We start from the raw sequence: 20,728 nt of genomic DNA, 5'->3' as shown, positions 1-20,728 counted from the left end.
TCCATCAATGAACCCTAAGAGCATAAGTTACCTTAAGGATCTAAAAACGAAATTAATATAGATGTCAAAACACATGTGTTGTACTTTCATTTCTACTTTTACACTCAACCATACACCTCTCTCAAATCTTTCAATTTTTTTGCGATTTAGGGTTTTTCATCACAATCCTTCCATGAACTATAGTCAATCCTCACTCTTTTGTGACCAAATAGAAGGTAAAGTTTAGAAGGTTCGTTTACATTTTGTTTCTGCTCCTTTTTTTTAATTAAATATAACCCTCGGGAGATGCCTCCTCAACTATATTGTATATGAGTGCGGGAGTTATATATGAACGAAATTGATATGTTTCTGTAGTGTATTGATTTTTTGTAAGATATTTTTGCATTCAATTGTTTTATTGGTGTTTTAATGATTTTTTTTTGTGATATATACGTATGTATGGCTGAACCTTTCATTGTTCTGAAACCGGATTCAGAGGTCAATTCTATCGATAATGTGAAATATTTTGTCCCTGGAATGAATTATGAAGATCGGGAATAGTTGATTAATTGGATTTGTTGTAAAACAAGAAAGGCGGGATTTAATATTAAAACAGAAAAAATTTGATAGTGGTTTCAGATGTAGAAAACTAAAGCTTGTGTTAGGTTGCGAAAGAGGTGTAAGTATAAAGGAACAAAGAATTTGAGATGAGAAGACAAGAGCTCAAGAAAACACATATGTCCATTAAGGTTGTGTGGTTATATTAGTGTATCAAAACAATGGAGTCTTAGTGGTGTTTTGGGATTGCATGATCATAAGATGGAGTCAAAGTTAGAAGGTTATGTTTTTGTTGGTCGTTTAAATGTGGAAGAGACACAATTTGATCTAAGATGACAAGGAATATGGTGCAACCAAAAATATTTCGTCGAAATTGAAAGACATAAGGAAAGATAGTTTAACAGTTGCAAATCAAGTTTACAACCCACGTTAAAGATATAAAAAGACATTAGAGGTTCAAGAACTAAAATGTAGCAATTATTGAAGTGTTTCGAAGAAAACAATTATGTTTTAAAGTATAGAATGGTTGGTGAGTACAAAATTATTCAAGACATGTTTTTGGCATATCCTAAATCTTTAAAATTGTTTTAACACATTTTCTACTATTTTTTTTATGGATTCCACTTAAAATATTGATCTGTCCGGGAACAGAAACTAGGATGACGCGATCTCGATGCTCGTATTGATGACGATCTAGTACGGAGGAGGAAGATCTCTAGTGCAGCGTAGGGTTTCCTTCGACGATGGGGAAGAAACCTGCAAAATAGGTAACTATTTCGATACCCAAGTCAGTATGTTATTGAGGAGTAGAAAATGTGAAAAAACGTGTAAAATTAATCGTATCTGAGTGTGGAAGTTATATAGATGAGCTCGATGTAACTACTTCTGTAAAACCTGACGTGGATCACGATAGTTAGTTAAAGATCAGTTGAACGACAAGGACTATCCTAGGATGGTGTTCCTGTGCGAAAGGGCAAACAGGTGACCTTTTTGAAGCGTTCTTAAGGTAGCGTAATAGGTTAATGGGCATGTTGAATTGGGTCGTTGTATCGGCCAAAATACGGTTTGGAGCAAATGTGAATGCCCCAAGCCCTCACTATGTTTAAGACGTGAGGAACTTGTTTAGGCCTGACAATTGTTGGTCGACCCTTGATGTTCTATATATCATCGCCCCAACATGTTTTTTGTGCGAGGACGGATGCCGAATAGAATTGAATGGTGGAAAGTGGGGGAAGGTACAACATTTAATGCGTGCAAAGTTGAAATGACTCCTCTTTTGAGCTTGTTGACGTGTATCCTACGAACCCATGGATTAAGGGGACGTGCTTGTTGGTAATTGAGTACAATTACATTCCCAAGGCGCAAACTGTGAAGTTGAGTCACACCTTATGTCTTCTAGTGATCTGAAGATGTTGATTTGTTTCTCTTCCCGGGAGGTTATATAAAGTGAGAATTCACAAACTTTAATATTTTTTTTTTAAACCCATCATTCAGTAGCTGCTTTTTCTTAACCCACACTTCGTCTTTCTTGCCGATTTTGGGGACATTATGTGCTTATTTCATGTTTTCGTAATTTGATCAATTGTACTTTGACAACAAAGATAACTCTTTTCTATCCTTCTTCTATTATTTGTTGTGTTTTCTTTACTGATTCAAGTATAAGATTTAGGCCATCCCGAAGGTAGTTCGTCTAGATTGATAAACTCCTAATTCAAATATGAGGGAGATGGACCCGATTCGTGATGTTAGTTAGGATTGGTATCCTCCAATCGGCCGTCGTGATGTGGCTAGGGGATTTTCGTTTGAGAAAATAGAACTGAAATCCCCCAATATGGTCACTGACCTTGAGAATTATCCCTTTTCTGAAAACTAGGAAGAGTTTATAGAGGAAATTCAGGGGATTGTTTAGCAAGAGGGACTCTATTTACAGGATGGATGAATCTTCTAGGTGTTGGCCTCACGGTTCTCGTCTTAAAGGCTAAGAATCGAGTAATTTTGTGGTAGAATCTTGGGATGTAAACATTCTAAACACATTGGTGAATGAAATTATTCAATCTCTTGTTCAAGAGAAGAGACTGAGACAAGGGTAGAAATTATGTATTATCATTGAAGACTAATTTCTCGTAACTCTTATATCTCTTTGTAAGAAATTCATTGATATTAGATTATAAAGTTGATATTTCCTTCGGACATAGGTCAATTTAGACCTACCTAGATAAACAAATAGCATGATGTTCATTCTTCATCTCCTTTAACTAATTTTGATATTGTGTATAGTTTATTTTGTCACTTTGATGCTTGATTATTGATTACTACTATTTTTACTCCACAAATCATAGTATTGATGCAAGCTTAATCGAATTCACAACAAAAATAATGCTAAATTACATGTTAAAAATAACTACTATAAAAAAACAAAAAAAAAATAACCATATTGGAAGTATCTTAAGACTTGTAGTGAAGACAGAGTGCATTATTTTGATTCAACTAACGATCATTTATCGCAGGATAAGGTTTTCTATGTCATTTTCAAAACTGGGTAGCAAAAATGAATCTTAACGAAAATCACCGACAAAATGTGTGTGTGGCTTGCTACTCGGTCGAAACGTTGTTCTCATGGTTATGGAGGGAAATAAAGCAAAAGGCACGGTCACAACCTTTTATATTTTACTATATTTTTGGGTCTTCCTAACAATGTATCTGGTGCACGGTTTAAAGATTTCAAAATAAGAAATTATTTTTTAAACAATTCAATTATTTTAATTTTCAATACAATAATTATATAAATTTTAATAAAAACTTAGTTGAAGCTCTGATAACAAATACTCCAAAAACACTCGTTAGCATTTTTCTATATGGAAAAGTTTACAAAAATTTGGTCCTGAGGGCTCACCAGAATCCGAGAAACTTCACGACTTATAAGTTTATAGAGTGACGACAAATGTACTAACATGTTATCTATCGATAATATCCTCACATCGACAGCGAAATTTAAACTCCATTCCTGGTAAAATTTAGGTTAAATTTTTTTTTTGTCTAGTAATGTGGTGGTTAAAACATTTCGTTTAAAAGAGAATAAGTGGGTGTCCGAAATTTAAACATTTGCTCTTTTATATATTATGCAATGTCTCTAATGAAGCTCACGAGGCCGATGAATTACGTTTCTACCCAACCTGTTCTCAAACAACTAGCCAAATCCAATTCTATCTCTAGTGGGGTCACTTTATCAAACGGAATGGACCACCATGTGCATTTCATATGTTTTTAATTTGTCTAACTACTATTTTTATTAGTTTATTTTGTTTATTTGAGATTATTCATTTAATATAATTAGTTAGCATATTAATTATGTAACCAAAGAAATTCACATATTGTCCTCGTGAGCTTAGCTCAGTTGGTATGGACAATGCATAAAAATATGCAAGGTCTGGGGTTCAAACACTGGTCACCATAAAAAAAAAATTCACATATTAATTATGATCAATTGTTAAACTAGTGGAACACATAGTACTCATGATGGAAATGATCCAAAACTCAAGTAATTGATTTTTTTTTTGATTTTAACCCCAGACCTTACATATATTATGTATTGTACCTATCAATTGAATTAAGCTTACGAGGAGAGTAATAACTGAGGTGTTTATAAGGACAAAAAATATTACAAAGAGAGGGGAAAAAATCCAAAAGTAAACTGTATCAGTGATTAGTCGTGCCAAATTACGCAAAACAGCTTCAAATAAAATTGTGCATGGATGTCAATCAAGAGCTTGAAAAGGGAAACAAGAAGATTGAAATACTGTTGATATGATTTGATATGTGATTGTAAATTACGTCCTTATTTGTCACCCTCAATAATACTGTCCCTAGCCAATAAAATAAAATCAATAGTAATGTCCAACAATATATCGTTGGTTCATGAATACACATAAATGAACGGGTTTTCATTATTTCAAAAAGAAAATTATTATAGTAGTATGTGTGTTTTAATTAGGCAATTATATATAAAAAATGGGAAAGGAGAATTTTTTAATAGCAGTGATACTAATTATCATCGTATAATCATTTGAATTAGATTCAAACTTTATTATCTTTAGAGATTATGAAATGAAGCTCTTATCATTGAGCTAATACTTGAACAATTTTAGAAAGTTATCTTAGCTATATATTGTGTAGTAAATTTTTTATATTAAGATAGAAGTATTATTTATTTAATCTTCATTTATGAGTGGGTCTTCATATTTTCGCATATAATTTATTTCAGAAATGACAACTATTTGTCATACTTTAATTATTGCATTTTAAATGACAAAATAATAGAAATAAATATAATTTTCCAAGTATAATAAGTATGTTTTTCCTTCCAAAAAAAAAGTATGTTTTAAGTGTATATTACACATTTTCTGAAGAAAAAAATCAGTATAATTACCCTATCATAAATCATTGTAAAAGCATTAAAAGTGAGTTTTTATTTGAATCATTTGAAAGAAGTCATTAACTTGATAAAAAATTACTTCCAGACAAAAATAAATAAAAATTATAATTTACTCCTTTATGATTTAACCTAAAATATATAAAATAAATGAGATGATAAATTTAATAGATCACAGAGTTAGGTATGTAACTTGTTTGTCCATTACTGTCAGCAACAAAAAAACTTAATTTTGTCCATTATTAAAACTGACCAACATTCCAACAATAGTTAATTATGATGTTAGACCTGATTTTTTATGAAGACAAAATTATACTATGAAAGCCAGAGTTTATAGCCCACGGGTCTTTTTGACAAATTGACATTGTTTCAATGCTGTATAATAGTAGTAGAAAGAAATTCTTTTTATTTTTTATTTGGGTCTCGTTAACGAGTGCCTCAGGGGCACTCTTTAAGCATGCTAAATTAGGAAATTATTCTTTAAAAAAGTCAAACAATTCAATTTTCAATGTATTAAATATGCAATTTTCATAAAAAATTACTATTCTATGCTCTTAAAGAGTGCCCCAGAGACACTCGTTAACATTTTTTTTTTTTATAGAAAGATAAAAATTATACTTTAGGGTAAACCAGTCCTTTATATACTCATATTAATTAGATTTACCGGTTGAACTAGTCACACCGACAAATGGTTATGGCTACAATTTCAATCATTATTTGCTTTAACTAAAGTCCTGTATGAGCACGTGTGATTAAAACAATCTACAAACTTGCTAATACATTTGTAGTGCTTAAACTATTTATTTAGGTTTTAAGGTTTTCTCTTTAATATTTTTTTTCCTTCATTTTAGTTGCTTAAGTTATAAATGCTACACATTGATTTCTTTTTTCATTCTGTTTTATTTTCGCAAATTACAAATGTTAGACATTTTAATTCTTTTTGTTTGAGCCATCTAAAATTTCTTATGTGACATTTAGATGGTTTTTCGATCAACAAGAAACATGAAACATAAGAAATATTTAAAGACTCAATCGAAAAAATGATAAAAGTTGTCAAAATATCAAATCTTTATAATTCAAGGAATCAAAGTAAAACTTAAAAATAACGAGGTTAAATGTATTTTAACCTTTTTCTAAAATAAAATTATATTTTAACCTTTACCTTTATTGTTAAGCCATTCCCATTAATCAAGATATCCAATCCCAAAATCCTACCAATTGTCCAAGTGGATCATTACTTAGATAATCTGAAAACAAAAGTCAAGCATTAAGGTCTTAATTAATCAATTCAATCCAATTAATCTCTAACTTTATAGTCAATATTTATGACTTTTCTCTCTCTCTCTCTCTCAATCAAGCACATTCATATTACATATGCAAAACCCCACCAACTCTACTGAAGTGTTTACTGATCTTTTGATGCTTAAAGTGAAGTGGGGTTATGCTTTTTTGTTTCATCTCTTACTTACATTTTTCTCTCTAAAACAATGATCACACTACTTTCACAATGATTAATGTTTTACTTCTGAAAAAATAACATGAAACTTTGGTTTTTTCCACCAAAACCAGTTTTGTACTAGTACTGAGCTGTCTTGAAACATAGGTTTATGTTTTACTGTCACATGCATTCTAGTTTTGCTTCACATGTTTCTGTTTCTACTAGATTCTCTTCAATTGTTTCTGTCATTGGTTTTTTGTTGAAAGCTGAGAGATTTTGTGAATTGATCTAGTTCTTCTTTAGCAGAAAATGGGAGTGTTTCTAATTTTTCTGATATTTATGCTACATTTTGTCCTCAGTAATCAACAGCTTCATGAATTTTCAGGTATGAATGAGTATAATTCATGTGTTTTGAGTTCTTGAATTGGTGATGAAAATGAAATGTTGTTGTAGTTAACATATTGCAAGTATTTGGATATTTATAATCTATAATGATAATGGGTTTTTTATTATGATTCTCTCTCTTAAAGATGAATGTTAGTGGAATTGTTATTCTATACAATCCTTTTATTTTGTAATTTGTGCTGTTTGGTATGAATATGAAACCTTTCAACAGCATTGGACAACTATAATTAGTTTATAAGTTAAAATTACTTAAAAAAGATACTTTAAGTGAACATTGGATCAAGATCATTGATTTGGTTTGTTTGATCCAATGTTGTCAATTGGTGAAATAACGTTTTGTTCAAATTCTGCTACGATATAGATACTATTCGACAACATTATGTACTAAATCGCGTATCATAGAACAAAACAATTTGTTGAAATCCATCTATACGATAGCGTTATAGCGCTGCTATGACCACTATTTGACAACATTGGTTTGATCTCTGACTTACACTATATGCTTAACAGATGGATTCTAAGAAAGAAAATTAGGGGTAATGGTTGTACATTTTAGTATTAGTTGTATGAATTTAACATTATGCTTCAGAACAGGTTGAAGATCGTAAATAAGGTCTAGAAAATCTGGGGAATTTTATGTTCACTAATTTTATAGTTGATAAACTATTCTTTAGGAAAGTTCATGCTAAAAATTATCCTAAATTGAAGTTCATTTTTACACTTGTAGACACCAATCTACCCCATTTCAGAACCATAAGTCATTTAAGTATTGCAGTCCCGCCAACAGTGTCTTCTTCTCATGTTCCTTCAAGTATTGCACAACCACCTGACAAGTCATCGTCCGGCGTTCCTAGAAGTATTGCATTTCCACATTCCAAGTCACATGACAAAGCTCCTAGAAAGGTATGGAAACATGGTTCTTTGGATTCTCCAATATCACATCATAAGCATCATCATCATTCCGGAAGAAAGAACGAAAATCGTACTCCAGGGCCGACCTCCCCAGTCCAGGCTCCTTCTTACAGCAGTCAAGGTTTGATTCTCTCCCGAAAGTGCTTAAATAAAATTATCACCTAAACTTTATACTGAAATGTCAATAATAATTTCATTTATTCTATAAAATTCTCTTGTATAATAGGTTCTTCAGTTTTCAAAGCACAACCTCCTTTCTCTTCACCGAAGAGCAAGATTATCCATGCACCTGCACCATCACCAGCATTTTGGTCAGGCCATCTGGATGGTATAAAATCCTTATTTATTAATGTCATTGATTTTAATTATACTCTTTCATTTCATCCATCTTTCTTTTTGATTAGCATTGACTGTCACCAAAGGTTTGATTTTATCCTTTGTTGAGTATAGCACCTAGTTACTGATAAGTGAACGGGCTAATTGAGCGAAGAGAGAGAGGCTCGCCCTTTAGGGATGTTTGTTGGGTTACTAGGGGGTGCAGAGGGAGAATCCCTCCGCGGTACAGTTCAAGGGTAATCTTGTAAACTAGACCGTAGTATTGATATACAAGTTTTACTCCGTAAACCTTAAGTTTTGATATTATAATGCAAAGGATTGGCAACTGCTATGCAGTTGGGAGGCGTAGGCGAAATTGGCTGAATTTCGTTACCGTACATCGTGTGCTCTTTTACTGCGTTTATTGTTTCATTTTTTTGAACTGGAATTGCTGTTCTAACATCCTTTGTTCATCAATCATCAGTGCCGTCTCCTTCGCCTAGAATTTCACCTCTAGGTTCACCATTGAACAAGATTAAGACTCCACCACCAGCATATACATTGGTTCTTCCCCCTCCACCTCCTAATAAAGGTATTCTAAACTTAATCCTGCATCAATATTAGCCAAAATTTTATTTAAACTACAAATGTGCCTTCCTTTATAATCATTTCAATAACGCTATCTGATGTTGATCCTCCTGCAGATTGCTTGTCCGTTACTTGTTCGGAGCCGTTGACATACACACCCCCTGGATCACCTTGTGGTTGTGTATGGCCACTTCAAGTTAAACTCCGCATTGGTATTTCAATATACAAGTGTTTTCCTCTTGTTTCAAAGCTAGCTGATGAAATTGCAGCGAGTGCTATGCTGAACCATACGCAAGTTCGTATTATGGGAGCTGATGCAGCTAATCAGCAACTAGATAAGACCAATATTATCATAAACTTGGTACCTAAAGGAGTAAAATTTGACAATACTGCAGCATTTTTAATATACAAGAAATTTTGGCACAGGGAGATTCTAATAGATGATTCCCTCTTTGGTGCTTATGAAGTGCTTTATGTTCATTATCCAGGTTATACATTGATTACAAGTTTGTTACGATTATTTCTGTTATAAAGTGACTTTTTGTAGTATATTTGATTTCGTTAGTAGATATCTCTCTTTAGATTTATATTTTCGGATATTGCATGCAGGTCTTCCACCATCTCCACCTTCAATTCCCTCAGGTGTTTCTAGTATAGATGATGGTCCAAATCCAGGTCGTGACAACAACGGAATGATGATGAAACCTTTAGGAGTAGCTTTACCAAACAAAGAAAAACAAGGGAGCAACGGAAGAATGATTTTTATAATTGTACTGTCGTCAATTACTGCATTTGTTCTATTCTTTGGACTTGCTTGGCTTTGTCTGTTGAAATACAGTTCTTGTATTCATCAACATGAACACGTTTCAGATAGCTTAATGTCAACTTCTTCAAAACAGTTAAGTAAGTCCAATTACCAACTCGGTAAAATCTTTATTGATAGTTTAGAAGATATTATACGAAATAAAGATCTTGTTTTCATTAAGCATCATAAAATGGAATCAAAGGATGTTAGTTTATAGAATTTGGTTTGAATGTGGCAGGGGTTGCCGGGTCATTAAATCATGGGATCATGTCAGGATCTGGATCACGATCCTTCAGTTCAGGAACGATAGCATATACTGGGTCCGCCAAGAATTTTACCTTGAACGACTTAGAGAAAGCAACAAACAACTTTGACTCTTCTAGAATATTAGGAGAAGGTGGCTTTGGACTTGTTTACAAAGGTGTTTTAAATGATGGGAGAGACGTAGCAGTAAAGATTCTCAAAAGAGAGGATCGGCGTGGTGGCCGCGAATTCCTGGCAGAAGTTGAGATGCTTAGCCGACTGCACCATAGAAATTTAGTTAAATTGATAGGTATATGCATAGAGAAACAAACTCGTTGCCTAGTATATGAGCTTGTCCCTAATGGAAGTGTGGAATCCCACTTGCATGGTAAGCAAAAGCACACTTCAAGAATTTCATCAACACTTATGTAAGTCAGTGGTGTTCATTTCTTTTCAGATACTGACTTCTGAGTAATCTCTATTTTACCAGGTGCTGACAAGGAAAGCGATCCATTGGATTGGAATGCCCGGATGAAGATTGCTCTTGGTGCAGCTCGGGGATTGGCTTATCTGCACGAAGATTCCAATCCATATGTCATACACCGGGACTTCAAGGCCAGTAACATCTTGTTGGAACATGATTTTACAGCCAAGGTTTCAGATTTTGGATTGGCTAGAACAGCTCTGGAAGATGGAAACAAGCACATCTCCACACATGTCATGGGAACATTCGGGTAATAATACCTTGCTAGTTTCTAGCACTTTCATTTCATGTTGATGCGTCTTTTCCGTATACGTTTACTTTTGAACCAGAGTTCATATGAATGGTTTTATTAGAGTTCTTAATAATAATTCTTTTGAATGAAAACTGAATTAATCTCAATGCCATCATGCTTTTGCAGCTACTTAGCTCCTGAATATGCAATGACAGGCCATCTTCTCGCCAAAAGTGATGTTTACAGTTACGGAGTTGTACTCCTTGAGCTTCTAACCGGTAGAAAGCCTGTGGATTTGTCACAGCCAGCAGGTCAAGAAAATCTCGTGACATGGGTCCGTCCACTTCTCACGAGTAACGAAGGCTTGCAAACGATCATAGACCCAGTCGTAAAGCCAAACATATCCATTGATACTGTCGTAAAGGTTGCAGCGATTGCGTCCATGTGCGTTCAACCAGAAGTATCTCAACGACCTTTCATGGGAGAAGTTGTTCAAGCATTGCAGCTTGTATGCAGCGAATTTGAGGAAACAAACTACGTAAGATCAGGTAGTTTTCAAAAAGAGAGTCTTGTAACTAACGTCGAAGGTAAGTTTTTCGAGGTTTCAGATGAAAGAGTGGAGTTTTCGGAGTATCAAAAAACACTTCATGCCTATCAATCTGGTGATGAAAAGTTAAGATTATCAGATTCAGAGTTGCTCAGCACTTCAGGTCTGGAATTTGAGTCATTCAGGAGGCAATCCACTTCAGGGCCTATTACCACCGAGAAGAAAAGACATTTCTGGAAAAATTTGAGAGGTTTGTCTAAAGGTAGCACAAGTGAACATGGATTTTCAACTAAACTATGGCCTGGATCTCATTAAGTCACCACTTCCTGAAAACAAATCATGATGAAAATGGACTTCTGTTTATTACTAGAACAGAAGTTTATGATTTGGTTGCTTTTTCTTATACTGTTATAGAAAAAATGGCATATTTTTTCATGCTCAAAACCAAAAAGCAGCCATCTTTGTTGGTTACAAACTTATGGAGCAAAATGAATAAACTTGTGTCCTTGTATAAGCTATTTTATGTTACATTGAATTATTGAAACTCATGGTATATCATGTCTTTTCTAATCTTCTGAAGCTATGAAGCACGGACACTTCTCAGATTAGCCGTGTCCCCGTGTCGGACATGTGTCGTGTCCGACACCAACACGACACCGACACATATAATTACATTGAATTATGTGATTTTCTCAAATGTTTAGCGGTGTTGGCGTGTCTGTGTCCGTGTCGTGTCCGGTGTCCGTATCCGTGCTTCATAGTTCTGAAGTAAATAGTCAAGCCAATACAAAAGAATTTCATTTTGAATTTCAGTGCAGTCCAACTTTATTTTCTATGCTAGAATAATAAAGAAAATGTAAATCATCTAATTTTAAGGTTCATTTTTTGACATCTTTTTTTGGTTATATATAACCAATATCAGGTCTATGCTAACTTTGATATTATAATGAATACTTAAATTTTCTACTCAAGAGGTACATTTTCAAAGATTTAATTCTCTGGAACTTATTTAAACATCTACAAATTTGTTAAAAGGAGTTTAGTTACACATAATGCAGATATTTTAAATAAGTGATGGAAAGTAACAACTTCTAGGCATATTCTGTGTAGTTATACTCTCAATCTTTAATTGGACACTACCATTTTGCTTGCTTTTCAAAAAAAAAGAAAAAGAATCAATTGTCTTCAAGTTTTAATGCCTAATTAAAAAATAGATTTTACCAACTCAAAATAACTACTCTTTTTCCCTTGAAATAGAGGTTAAAATAAGCCACTATACTCAAAAAGCTAAGACTTTGTTGATTACTAATAATCACTGTTTTCTAGAAATTACACCAAGAATAAACTAAATTCATTTCCAATTCTACATCCAACTGTTTTTTGTTTTCTTTTTGATGTGCAACAGCTTCTTTTATCTTCATATTACATACTTTTGTTGATTTTTTCAATACTTGAAGTGATCTTCACACAGCAAAATCCTCCTTATATACCAGCCAATCTTCCCAACCTATCTCTCAAAATCTTCACTCCCATGTACCTGTACAAACATAAATACATTATTCATATGCAAATTTTGTAATCTGTATCATAACTTGTGTAATTAGATTTTAGGGTTAAAACAAAAAAATGTAAATTTTACAAAGACTAAAAACATATCTAGATTTTATAAAAACATGTTTATCAGTTTTATGAATATAATTCATGCATGCATTATGCATACCTTCCCATCATCATCACAGTGGCTTGAGGATTTGTTCCTGGTGATTCAGTAAACGTTGAACCATCGACGACTCGGAGTCTGTCAACATCAAGAACCTTATAATCAGGACTAACTACCTTCCCCACATGACATCCACCATGGTAATGCCAAATTGTGATAACAGTGTCTTTGCAGAATTGCTCTAGGGAAGTTGTGTCATTGGCATGTTTTGGTATGAAGTTGACAGTAGTCTTCACACTAAGGTTAAGAAGTCTCTCTGCGGTTTCTCTTTTACATAATGTGTAGTTTGTGAAGTGTTCGGACTGGACTACTTTAATCGCCATGCTGATCCCTTCGACGCAGCGCTTTAGATCGTATGGATGACTGAAGTAGTTGAAGGTAACAGCAGGATTGTCATTCACGTTGGTGTTGACCAACTTGAGCTCGCCTGCTGACCAAGCACTGCCAACTTTGGACAAGACAAAGCCTCCCTTGAATGCTTCAACCGGTATGTCTCGCTTATTCCTCTTGTAAGCTTCAATAGCTTCTATTGATCTTTGCTTGGGAGGAATTGTGTGAAGTTGTCCGATCTGGTTTATCATGTAAAAATGAAAGAAAAAAAAATTACTTTTGGTTTCTAATCCACTAAGCACATTTGCTTAATATATTTGAATTTTCGAATCAAATTTTTCCGTATTTTTTTATATACTAAATTATAAGTGGTGTTTGAACATAATGTTATAAAAATGACATAGTAACATCTAATTGTTAAGGGCCTATTAGGTTTGAGAAAATGTTTCTCAAACCAAACAGGCCATAAGGATTCCAAAAGTGATTATTTAAACTTTATTTTGTGAAATTATAGAAATATTATTGCATACCTCAGGTGACATGATACCATGATGGCAGTGAATGCTGCTGTTGGACTGACTAAATCCACTACTAGCCTCAATGTATATACCTTTCTTGGTGATACCTACAGTTTGTATGAGTGACTGATGAACTGGCCTATTAGAAGGAACAAAAACTGTGTTCATAGGATTATCTATCATTCCCTTCCCAACAAAAGGATTATTAAGGACCACTGAGATGTTCAAGTTCTGAAGTTCATCTTTAGGACCAATTCCACTTAGTAATAGCATTTGAGGAGACCCAATTGCCCCACTAGACAATATCACTTCACTTTGCATATCATTTACCAACCTTGCCTCATGTTGTTTCCCATTTTCATCATTGAAAATAACCCCGATAGCCTTTGGTCTTTTACCTGCAAAAATAGGATATTGTCTATTTTAATCATAAGTTACTTTCAAGGGCCTAATATGCCATAACTTTGGATTCGGATTCCCTGCAGTCAGAATTTCCTATTGCCACCGCAATTAGTCTCTCTAAGCCGTTGTTGATAGATATCAAATGACTCACATCACGACTTTGACCGATCAAAAACTCAAAATCTCAACTATTCGATCTTTAATTTATCAACAACTAAGATCACTGACAGCAGGGAATTCGCTTTCGAAAAACTTTCAATTTGGATTCTCAACAGTCAGAATTTCCTATTTTCATCGCAGTCAGTCTATCTAAGCCATTGATAGATATCAAATGGCTCGCATCATGACTTTGTCTAATCACAAACTCGAATTATCAACTATTCGATCTTTATCAACGACTGAGATCACTGACTGCATGAAATTCGTTTTGCATAAATTTTAAGTATATGTTTAACTTTGACTTAAAATATCTTATATAGTATATGTACCTGTTGTATCAAAAACAATCTTTTGGACAGTAGCGTGAACCAAAACAGTAAGTTTGTCAGGGTTTCCAGAAGCAAGAAGTTCGGCAGCTGTGTGTCGGCGACCAAATCTGTCGAAAATGGTTCCGCCTACTTTTGTTCCATATATATGATCATAGGTGAAGCCATTAAAAGGAGAGACTCCATTGTCTATAAGACTGTCCCTAACTGCTCTTTGAAATGGTGAAAACTTTGGACGATGAACAATTTGCTTCTCAACCCAAGGGTATGACTCATTCACTAGCTTGACATCCCACCCTGCCTTGTTTATAAACCTGCATGCCATATTCCATATTAGTTTTTGAATTTAATTAATATGCCTTAGTAGAGTATAAAATGTTTACGGTGTTAATCAATCATAATCATCGGATCGTTATATACACGATTGGTTGTGATTGCTTGACTTGCATTGACCGAATGTGTATATCAAAATTAAACTCTAGTTTTAATACAATACATGGTTGAAACTACACTATTGCTTCAACCAAGTGAATTTTAGAGTCAATTTATATTGCATGTATAACTTTATAAGTGGTTACTCCTATGAATTAGTGTCTGTTCACCAATTTCATTTCTTAGGTTTTCAGTTTTTTTTTTTTTTATAAATCATTTATTAAATGTACTGCCAAAAAATTAAATAAATCATTAAATATACAATAAAGCAAAAATGTAGCAGTATGGTTATGAACTCTTGGAACACTCTTTAAGAAACATTGAATGTCTTCATCAATATTATTCAATGAATAAATTTTTTTGTTGTTACTTTGAAGGAAAAAAAGTAATTTAATTCCTCAATCATTTTTACAGTTATATACTTCATCTGTCCTATTTCTCAATATAGTTAAATGTATAACAGAAAGGAAAAAGGAAAGTAATGTTTCATTAATATTATAGACTCATAATTATTGAATATACTTATTAATCAAGAAAGATAATTAAGAAGAAAAGAAGTTTGGAACTGAAACAGTCTATATTTGGAGAAACTAATTAATAGTAGTATATAAACTGAATAAATAAAAAAGAATTTTCCAATTAGTAATGAACTTAATTAAATTCTGTGGTTGGAAAGTATTGCAATTAGTTACAGCAAAGGTAGGGACCTTGCTATGAAAAAAATGGAGCCATGCATTACTCAAACTGCCTTCTATCTACTAAACCGCAGCATGTGTTAGTTGCAGCCTCTCATTAATAATATTATAACTATAATAACCACTTTTGAAAATGCTAGAGATAAAGCATAGAAAGTGTATATATTTATGTTTGAAAGTAAATAAAGATTAGATTAATATACACTTTTATTTTTAGGGTAGATTAATATACACTGTTAATATACAAAATATATATATATATATTTGTCAATTTATGTAAGCAACAATATTTGGCCTAAACCTACATGTTTAGGGGCCAAAAGCCCCCTAGGCTAGATATTATCCACTCAAATAAGTTCTATTTACTTTTTTTAACTATGTTTAAAACTTTTCTACTATATACAAATTAAACTTATTTGGGTAAAATAATTTTTTATAGAAAAACACATACTTATTAAAGTTAAACCCTAAACCCTACTTAGATGGACACAACCCCAAATAAAAAGTATTTAGGCACAGACACATAAATGATAAAATTTAAAAGAAAAATAATTTAGTCACATCACTTCATATCATTTCTCTTTTAAATTTTATCAATCATGTGTCTTGTGTTCAAATAAATTTTATTTAGGATTGTATATATTCAAGACTTGCTCAAACCCTAAATCCTGCTTAATTGGACACAACCCCAAATAAAAAATATTTAGTTGGACTCAAACCCTAATACCCCTTCTCCTTCAAAAAAAATAATGCCCCCTAAATAAACGTACAAGTAATGCTAATAGCTCCTGGTGGTTCATATTTCCTAATAAGGACCATGGAATCTAAAGAGCACCTTAATGACTTTTTCACCAAAATTGGAGGCTTTCCTTATAACAATGAATGTATTTCCTTCAGATCTGGACCCTCCTACCTAATCACTAACAAAGGACCACATGTAGCATTTAATTTAATTTAACTAAATAGAGAAGAGCTCCGTCTAAGAAATGTGCAAACATATATGTCACCAATATATAAGGGTGGTTCACTATTTACTATATTTATCCTAAACAGTCAATTCTTAATGGAAGGATTTGTAACCATTTTTTCTTTCTTAAATTCTTAATGACAATTTTGTACAAACATTTTCTTTCCCTTTTTTACTTTCTTGTTGATGCTTCTAACATTTAAACGTACTAATAGTAGCTATTTTCTTAGCAAATTAATTAAATAGATATTTGTTTATATCATATCCAAATATATCCCGATGTTACTAAAAACAAATATATAAATCTATCCCAATAGATTTTTTCACGAAAATAGGCAGCTAATAATCAATCCAACAGAAGAAAGCCAAATACTAACGGTAACAAGGGATATCGTTAGACTAATTATTAAGCATAGGAATTAGGATGATTTGTTGTGGGACTAATTATTAAGCATAATCAGACATATTGTTGCAAAATGTTAGTAATTAGAGGGAGAAAAGTTAACCAAGGTTTCTAATTATATTCTATTTGACTGGAGTTTGAAGATGTGACATGTGGGTGAAATGCATAACACTATCTAGTTGTTAACATTATTATACTAAAGATTGTGACCTACCCTTTGGTCTTATTGTAATAATATCTTAAATTAAACCGAGCTATTTATAAAAAAAAATAAAAAATGATAATAGAATATATTTTGTTTTAAGGATGATAATAGAATATTTAACTACTAGCTTTTTATTAACAATTTTATGCAAAACCATTTCAATATTGATTTACTACAATTTCAACATGAAAGTAATTAAATCGAGCATTGTTCTTTACTTAATATTTTCTTTACCACAATTTTATTTTCTTCCCATGCAAACAACTTTTTCTTTCTTCTCTTAAAGACATTCAAGAAGGTGTTGAGATGCAAATTTATTAGGTGTGGACCATAGGTAGTAAACATTTATAAGAATATCAATAAGCAAATCATACATAGAAATGTAAAAATACATTTAAACATCCGAATGTTCAATACATAAGAAGATAAAAACAAAAATCATCAAAACTAAGGAGAATCGTTTAATTTATTTGAGTTTTTTTTTTAAATGTAACTCTAGCATCAAATGTTCGGATAAACTATTCAAAAAGTAACTTTAATAATAAAAAAAATTTGATGGAGCTTTAATAATAAATAAAAATGTTACTTTTACATGTATATTATTTTATTTTTTGACACGGTATGTATATTTATTATCAAACATGGAAGAATAAAACACTGACATATAATCAACACATATCATATGACACATACATCAACTAGATGCAATGTATTCTTCTAAAAAAAAAAAAAATAATAAAATATGATCAATGGTGATATTTCTATACCCCAAATATGTTTACATATATTCAACACACCTCATTTTCTCTCTTCGTATCACATCATTAATCTGTCGCATTTACCAAATCTTTTTATCTCTCTTAGACACCTTTGGGTTGTCTAAGAAAATGTTTCTAATATCAATATGAATAGCAATAATCTAAAAGAAAGGCATATTTTCAATCAAAATATAATGAAAAGTGGAAATTAAAAACAAAAATTGTATTACCTTGAGCTTGCCCTAGTATAGAAACCAGCATTGATAGAACTACCTCCACCTAAAACTCTTCCCCTTGCATTGAAAACTCCATCAGTTGAAACAAAATATTGGGATGCTGAAGTTGGTGAAAGGTCTGCCAAGGTAATGTGGAAGTTCTGAAGAAATGTTACATTTGGATTAGTGAAAGGAACACCTCCTCTTTCAAGTACTAATACACTGAAGTTTTGAGATAATGTTGCAGCTAAAGGACACCCTGCAGTTCCACCTCCCACTATTATGTAATCATAAGCTTTGTTGATTGATGTAGTTGAAATTGATGGTGATGAAAATGTACTTGCTTTTTTAATAAATGGGTACTCTTGTTTACCTGCAATTAATTTTTTTTGTTAGTCCAATTTTAGTCTCTTATTAACTACTAAATTAATTAGATTCAATTTCAATCAATTATTAATGCTATATATAGTTTAAGAGATAATTAAAACATTTTCTCCACAAAAGAACAAATAAAAGTATTCAAAAGCAATGATAGTACTATTTTTATGTTATGGCCTAACTAGTTGTACAATTTTTATGAAACTTTCTTATAGCAAACTGATTTTTTTTTCTTGTTAAATTGTTACCATGTAAGCTATAAGATAGTTTCATAAACTATTCTAGATAACTTATAAAAATAAGCTGAAAACGACTTATGAACATGGCATTAGTTGTTTTTACAAGCTATCTTAAACAAGTTTAGAAATGCGCGCTTATGCCATTAGATAAGCTACAATAAACTAATCTGAAGTCCAAAGACTCTTTCTCTCTATATGATCTAGCTATGTATATGCTTATGCAAATGAAATGAAACTTTATATGAAGAAAGAAGAAAACAGAACCACTAGTTGTATATTTCCTAAAAATTATGAGATAAATTGATGCTACATGCTACATTTACAAATTCATACCAAAATTGCAACCAAAAATTAAAGAGATTAGAATTTTGATGCCATGATCATCTAACAAAAGAAATTCATATGCAAAAGTACACTAAAACATATATTATAAAAAATGAAAGTGAATAATGTAAGAAAAATGTTAAGTAGATATTATAGAATGAAGACAAGAATGAACCTTGACAATGAGGTAGAAAGTTGCAGTTCCATAGCCATAGAATTAAGCATAACAAGAATTTGACTGTACCAACTGAAGCCATTGGAATTTCACAGGCTATAGAAAAAGCACTCACTCTCTCAAGAAGTTTCTTCTTTCCAACCAATAAGTGTCTGCCTCTGGTTGGTCTTGTTTTGTGTGTAACTTCATATAAATACTTTAAAATATAATGCATCCTAACTAACTATATCAATATTAAGGATTAAATAATCTAGTATTAATTTGTGTGACAAATTAGGAGCAAAACTAAATTAACATCATATTATGTAGCTCCCTACTTGATTTAGCTCCCCTACAGTTGAAAATTCATAGCATTCATGCAGTCGGAACATCAATAGTCGTTTGATCAAGATCGGACGATCCACATTTAAATTTTGTATTTTAAATTATAAAATAACAAAAAGTAATTTTAACTTTTTGAACCGTCTGATCTTGATTAAACCCTCATTGATGTCACAAATGTGTGAATGCACCTAAAACACTTGTAACAATAAGTGAATAAAGCATTTAATGAGGAAATGAATGCAGCGGTTAGAGTCAAGTGTCTTCAGCCGTTGGATTTGACAATGCATTTTTTGATCAATACAAAACAGCTCATTCACCAGCCTATACAATGTGTAGTACTAGTAAAGTTCTATATTTAATATGCAACCGAAACTATACAATTTCTTTTATATTTTTCCCTTTTTATTATGGTTGATTTTATTAGAGAGAGCAACTGTCTAGATATTGTCTCTTCAACTAACCATGGTACTTGACTTAACAGCCATTAATTCCAATATACATGGTCAGCAACTACTAACCATGATCAGAAATTAGAAAAACAAAAATTATGTAATTTAACTAATGGTATAGCTAGAAAAAGAAATTTTTTTTGCTTTGTTTCCTTCTGAATTGACTTGGTTACATAAATTTATGTTTGTATAATGTCCACTACTAAAGGTATTCTTGAATAATTCCGTAAAAAAAATGGTATTCTTGAATGATTTTTATATCATAGATTTTGTTTATCATGGAAATTGATGTTAATGGGAGAGTAAATAACAATGCCTATGAAATTACTAACTCCTTTAATTAGGAACTTAATTTTGGTGTAAAAGGAGCAATGCCAACTTTGATATATTCTATTGTGCAACTGATTCTGCCAACATGTAGGGTACAAGAACATTTTTTTTGTTTAGGGAAGAGGTTTAGAAAGCCACACTTTCAAGATAGATTAACACACCGAAAGAGATGAGGGTGCGAATAGTATGTAACTCAAGTCATAATAAATGTAAGGACATATTTATTGAATTTGCATAAGAGATTCACAAAGTTTTTGAATTGTTAGATGTATATATGTGATTGGACACCCTCGTTTTATGAGCTACTATCTTTTACGACTAAGATCCAAACTTATTTAATATTGTATTTAAGTTTGATCACAAATAGCAATGTAGAAATTAAACTCACGACTCACGTTAGTCGTGAGTATTGAAGTTGTATTGGAGTCGCGTGTTGTCAAAGTT

General features: G+C 32.3%; 2 protein-coding genes across 3 annotated transcripts; one reads left to right on the top strand and one right to left on the bottom strand.

The window, feature by feature from the left end:
* The first annotated feature begins 6,369 nt into the window (after positions 1 to 6,369).
* Positions 6,370 to 11,479, top strand: LOC146897046 (receptor-like serine/threonine-protein kinase ALE2). Of its 2 annotated transcripts, none has more exons than XM_085734515.1 (9): positions 6,370 to 6,789; positions 7,537 to 7,842; positions 7,948 to 8,049; positions 8,521 to 8,628; positions 8,741 to 9,112; positions 9,234 to 9,527; positions 9,668 to 10,060; positions 10,163 to 10,406; positions 10,575 to 11,479. In XM_085734515.1, the coding sequence occupies exons 1-9, from the start codon at positions 6,714 to 6,716 to the stop codon at positions 11,248 to 11,250; spliced, it is 2,571 nt and encodes an 856-aa protein (XP_085590641.1). In that variant the 5' UTR covers positions 6,370 to 6,713; the 3' UTR covers positions 11,251 to 11,479. The 2 variants fall into 2 exon arrangements, with proteins under 2 accessions (XP_085590641.1, XP_085590640.1); XM_085734514.1 differs by having other exon boundaries at positions 9,234 to 9,548.
* Positions 11,480 to 12,209: 730 nt separating this feature from the next.
* On the bottom strand, positions 12,210 to 19,345 carry LOC146897045 (protein HOTHEAD-like). Its single transcript, XM_085734517.1, has 6 exons — positions 19,182 to 19,345; positions 18,081 to 18,438; positions 14,394 to 14,704; positions 13,516 to 13,901; positions 12,656 to 13,224; positions 12,210 to 12,472 (listed from the first exon to the last, which is right to left on the bottom strand). Exons 1-6 carry the CDS (start codon positions 19,261 to 19,263, stop codon positions 12,418 to 12,420), a joined length of 1,761 nt encoding a protein of 586 aa, XP_085590643.1. The 5' UTR covers positions 19,264 to 19,345; the 3' UTR covers positions 12,210 to 12,417.
* Positions 19,346 to 20,728: the final 1,383 nt, after the last annotated feature.

The sequence above is a fragment of the Medicago sativa genome, chromosome 8 (assembly GCF_051527215.1).
Source record: "Medicago sativa cultivar Bolivia chromosome 8, Bolivia_mono, whole genome shotgun sequence".
NCBI lineage: Eukaryota > Viridiplantae > Streptophyta > Magnoliopsida > Fabales > Fabaceae > Medicago > Medicago sativa.
The sequence above is the reverse complement of the archived record's forward strand: the minus strand, read 5'-3'. Positions and strand labels throughout refer to the sequence as shown.

Bases quoted from the DNA above. Each gene is read 5' to 3' on its own strand.
- LOC146897046 (XM_085734514.1), top strand. From the start codon at position 6,714: ATGGGAGTGTTTCTAATTTTTCTGATATTTATGCTACATTTTGTCCTC. The intron at 9,113-9,233 runs GTTATACATTGA...TATTGCATGCAG, and splicing joins GCTTTATGTTCATTATCCAG to GTCTTCCACCATCTCCACCT. The intron at 10,061-10,162 runs GTAAGCAAAAGC...CTATTTTACCAG, and splicing joins TGTGGAATCCCACTTGCATG to GTGCTGACAAGGAAAGCGAT.
- LOC146897045 (XM_085734517.1), bottom strand. From the start codon at position 19,263: ATGGCTTCAGTTGGTACAGTCAAATTCTTGTTATGCTTAATTCTATGG. The intron at 13,225-13,515 runs GTATGCAATAAT...ATGATAAACCAG, and splicing joins ATGGTATCATGTCACCTGAG to ATCGGACAACTTCACACAAT. The intron at 12,473-12,655 runs GTATGCATAATG...ATGTTTGTACAG, and splicing joins ACTGTGATGATGATGGGAAG to GTACATGGGAGTGAAGATTT.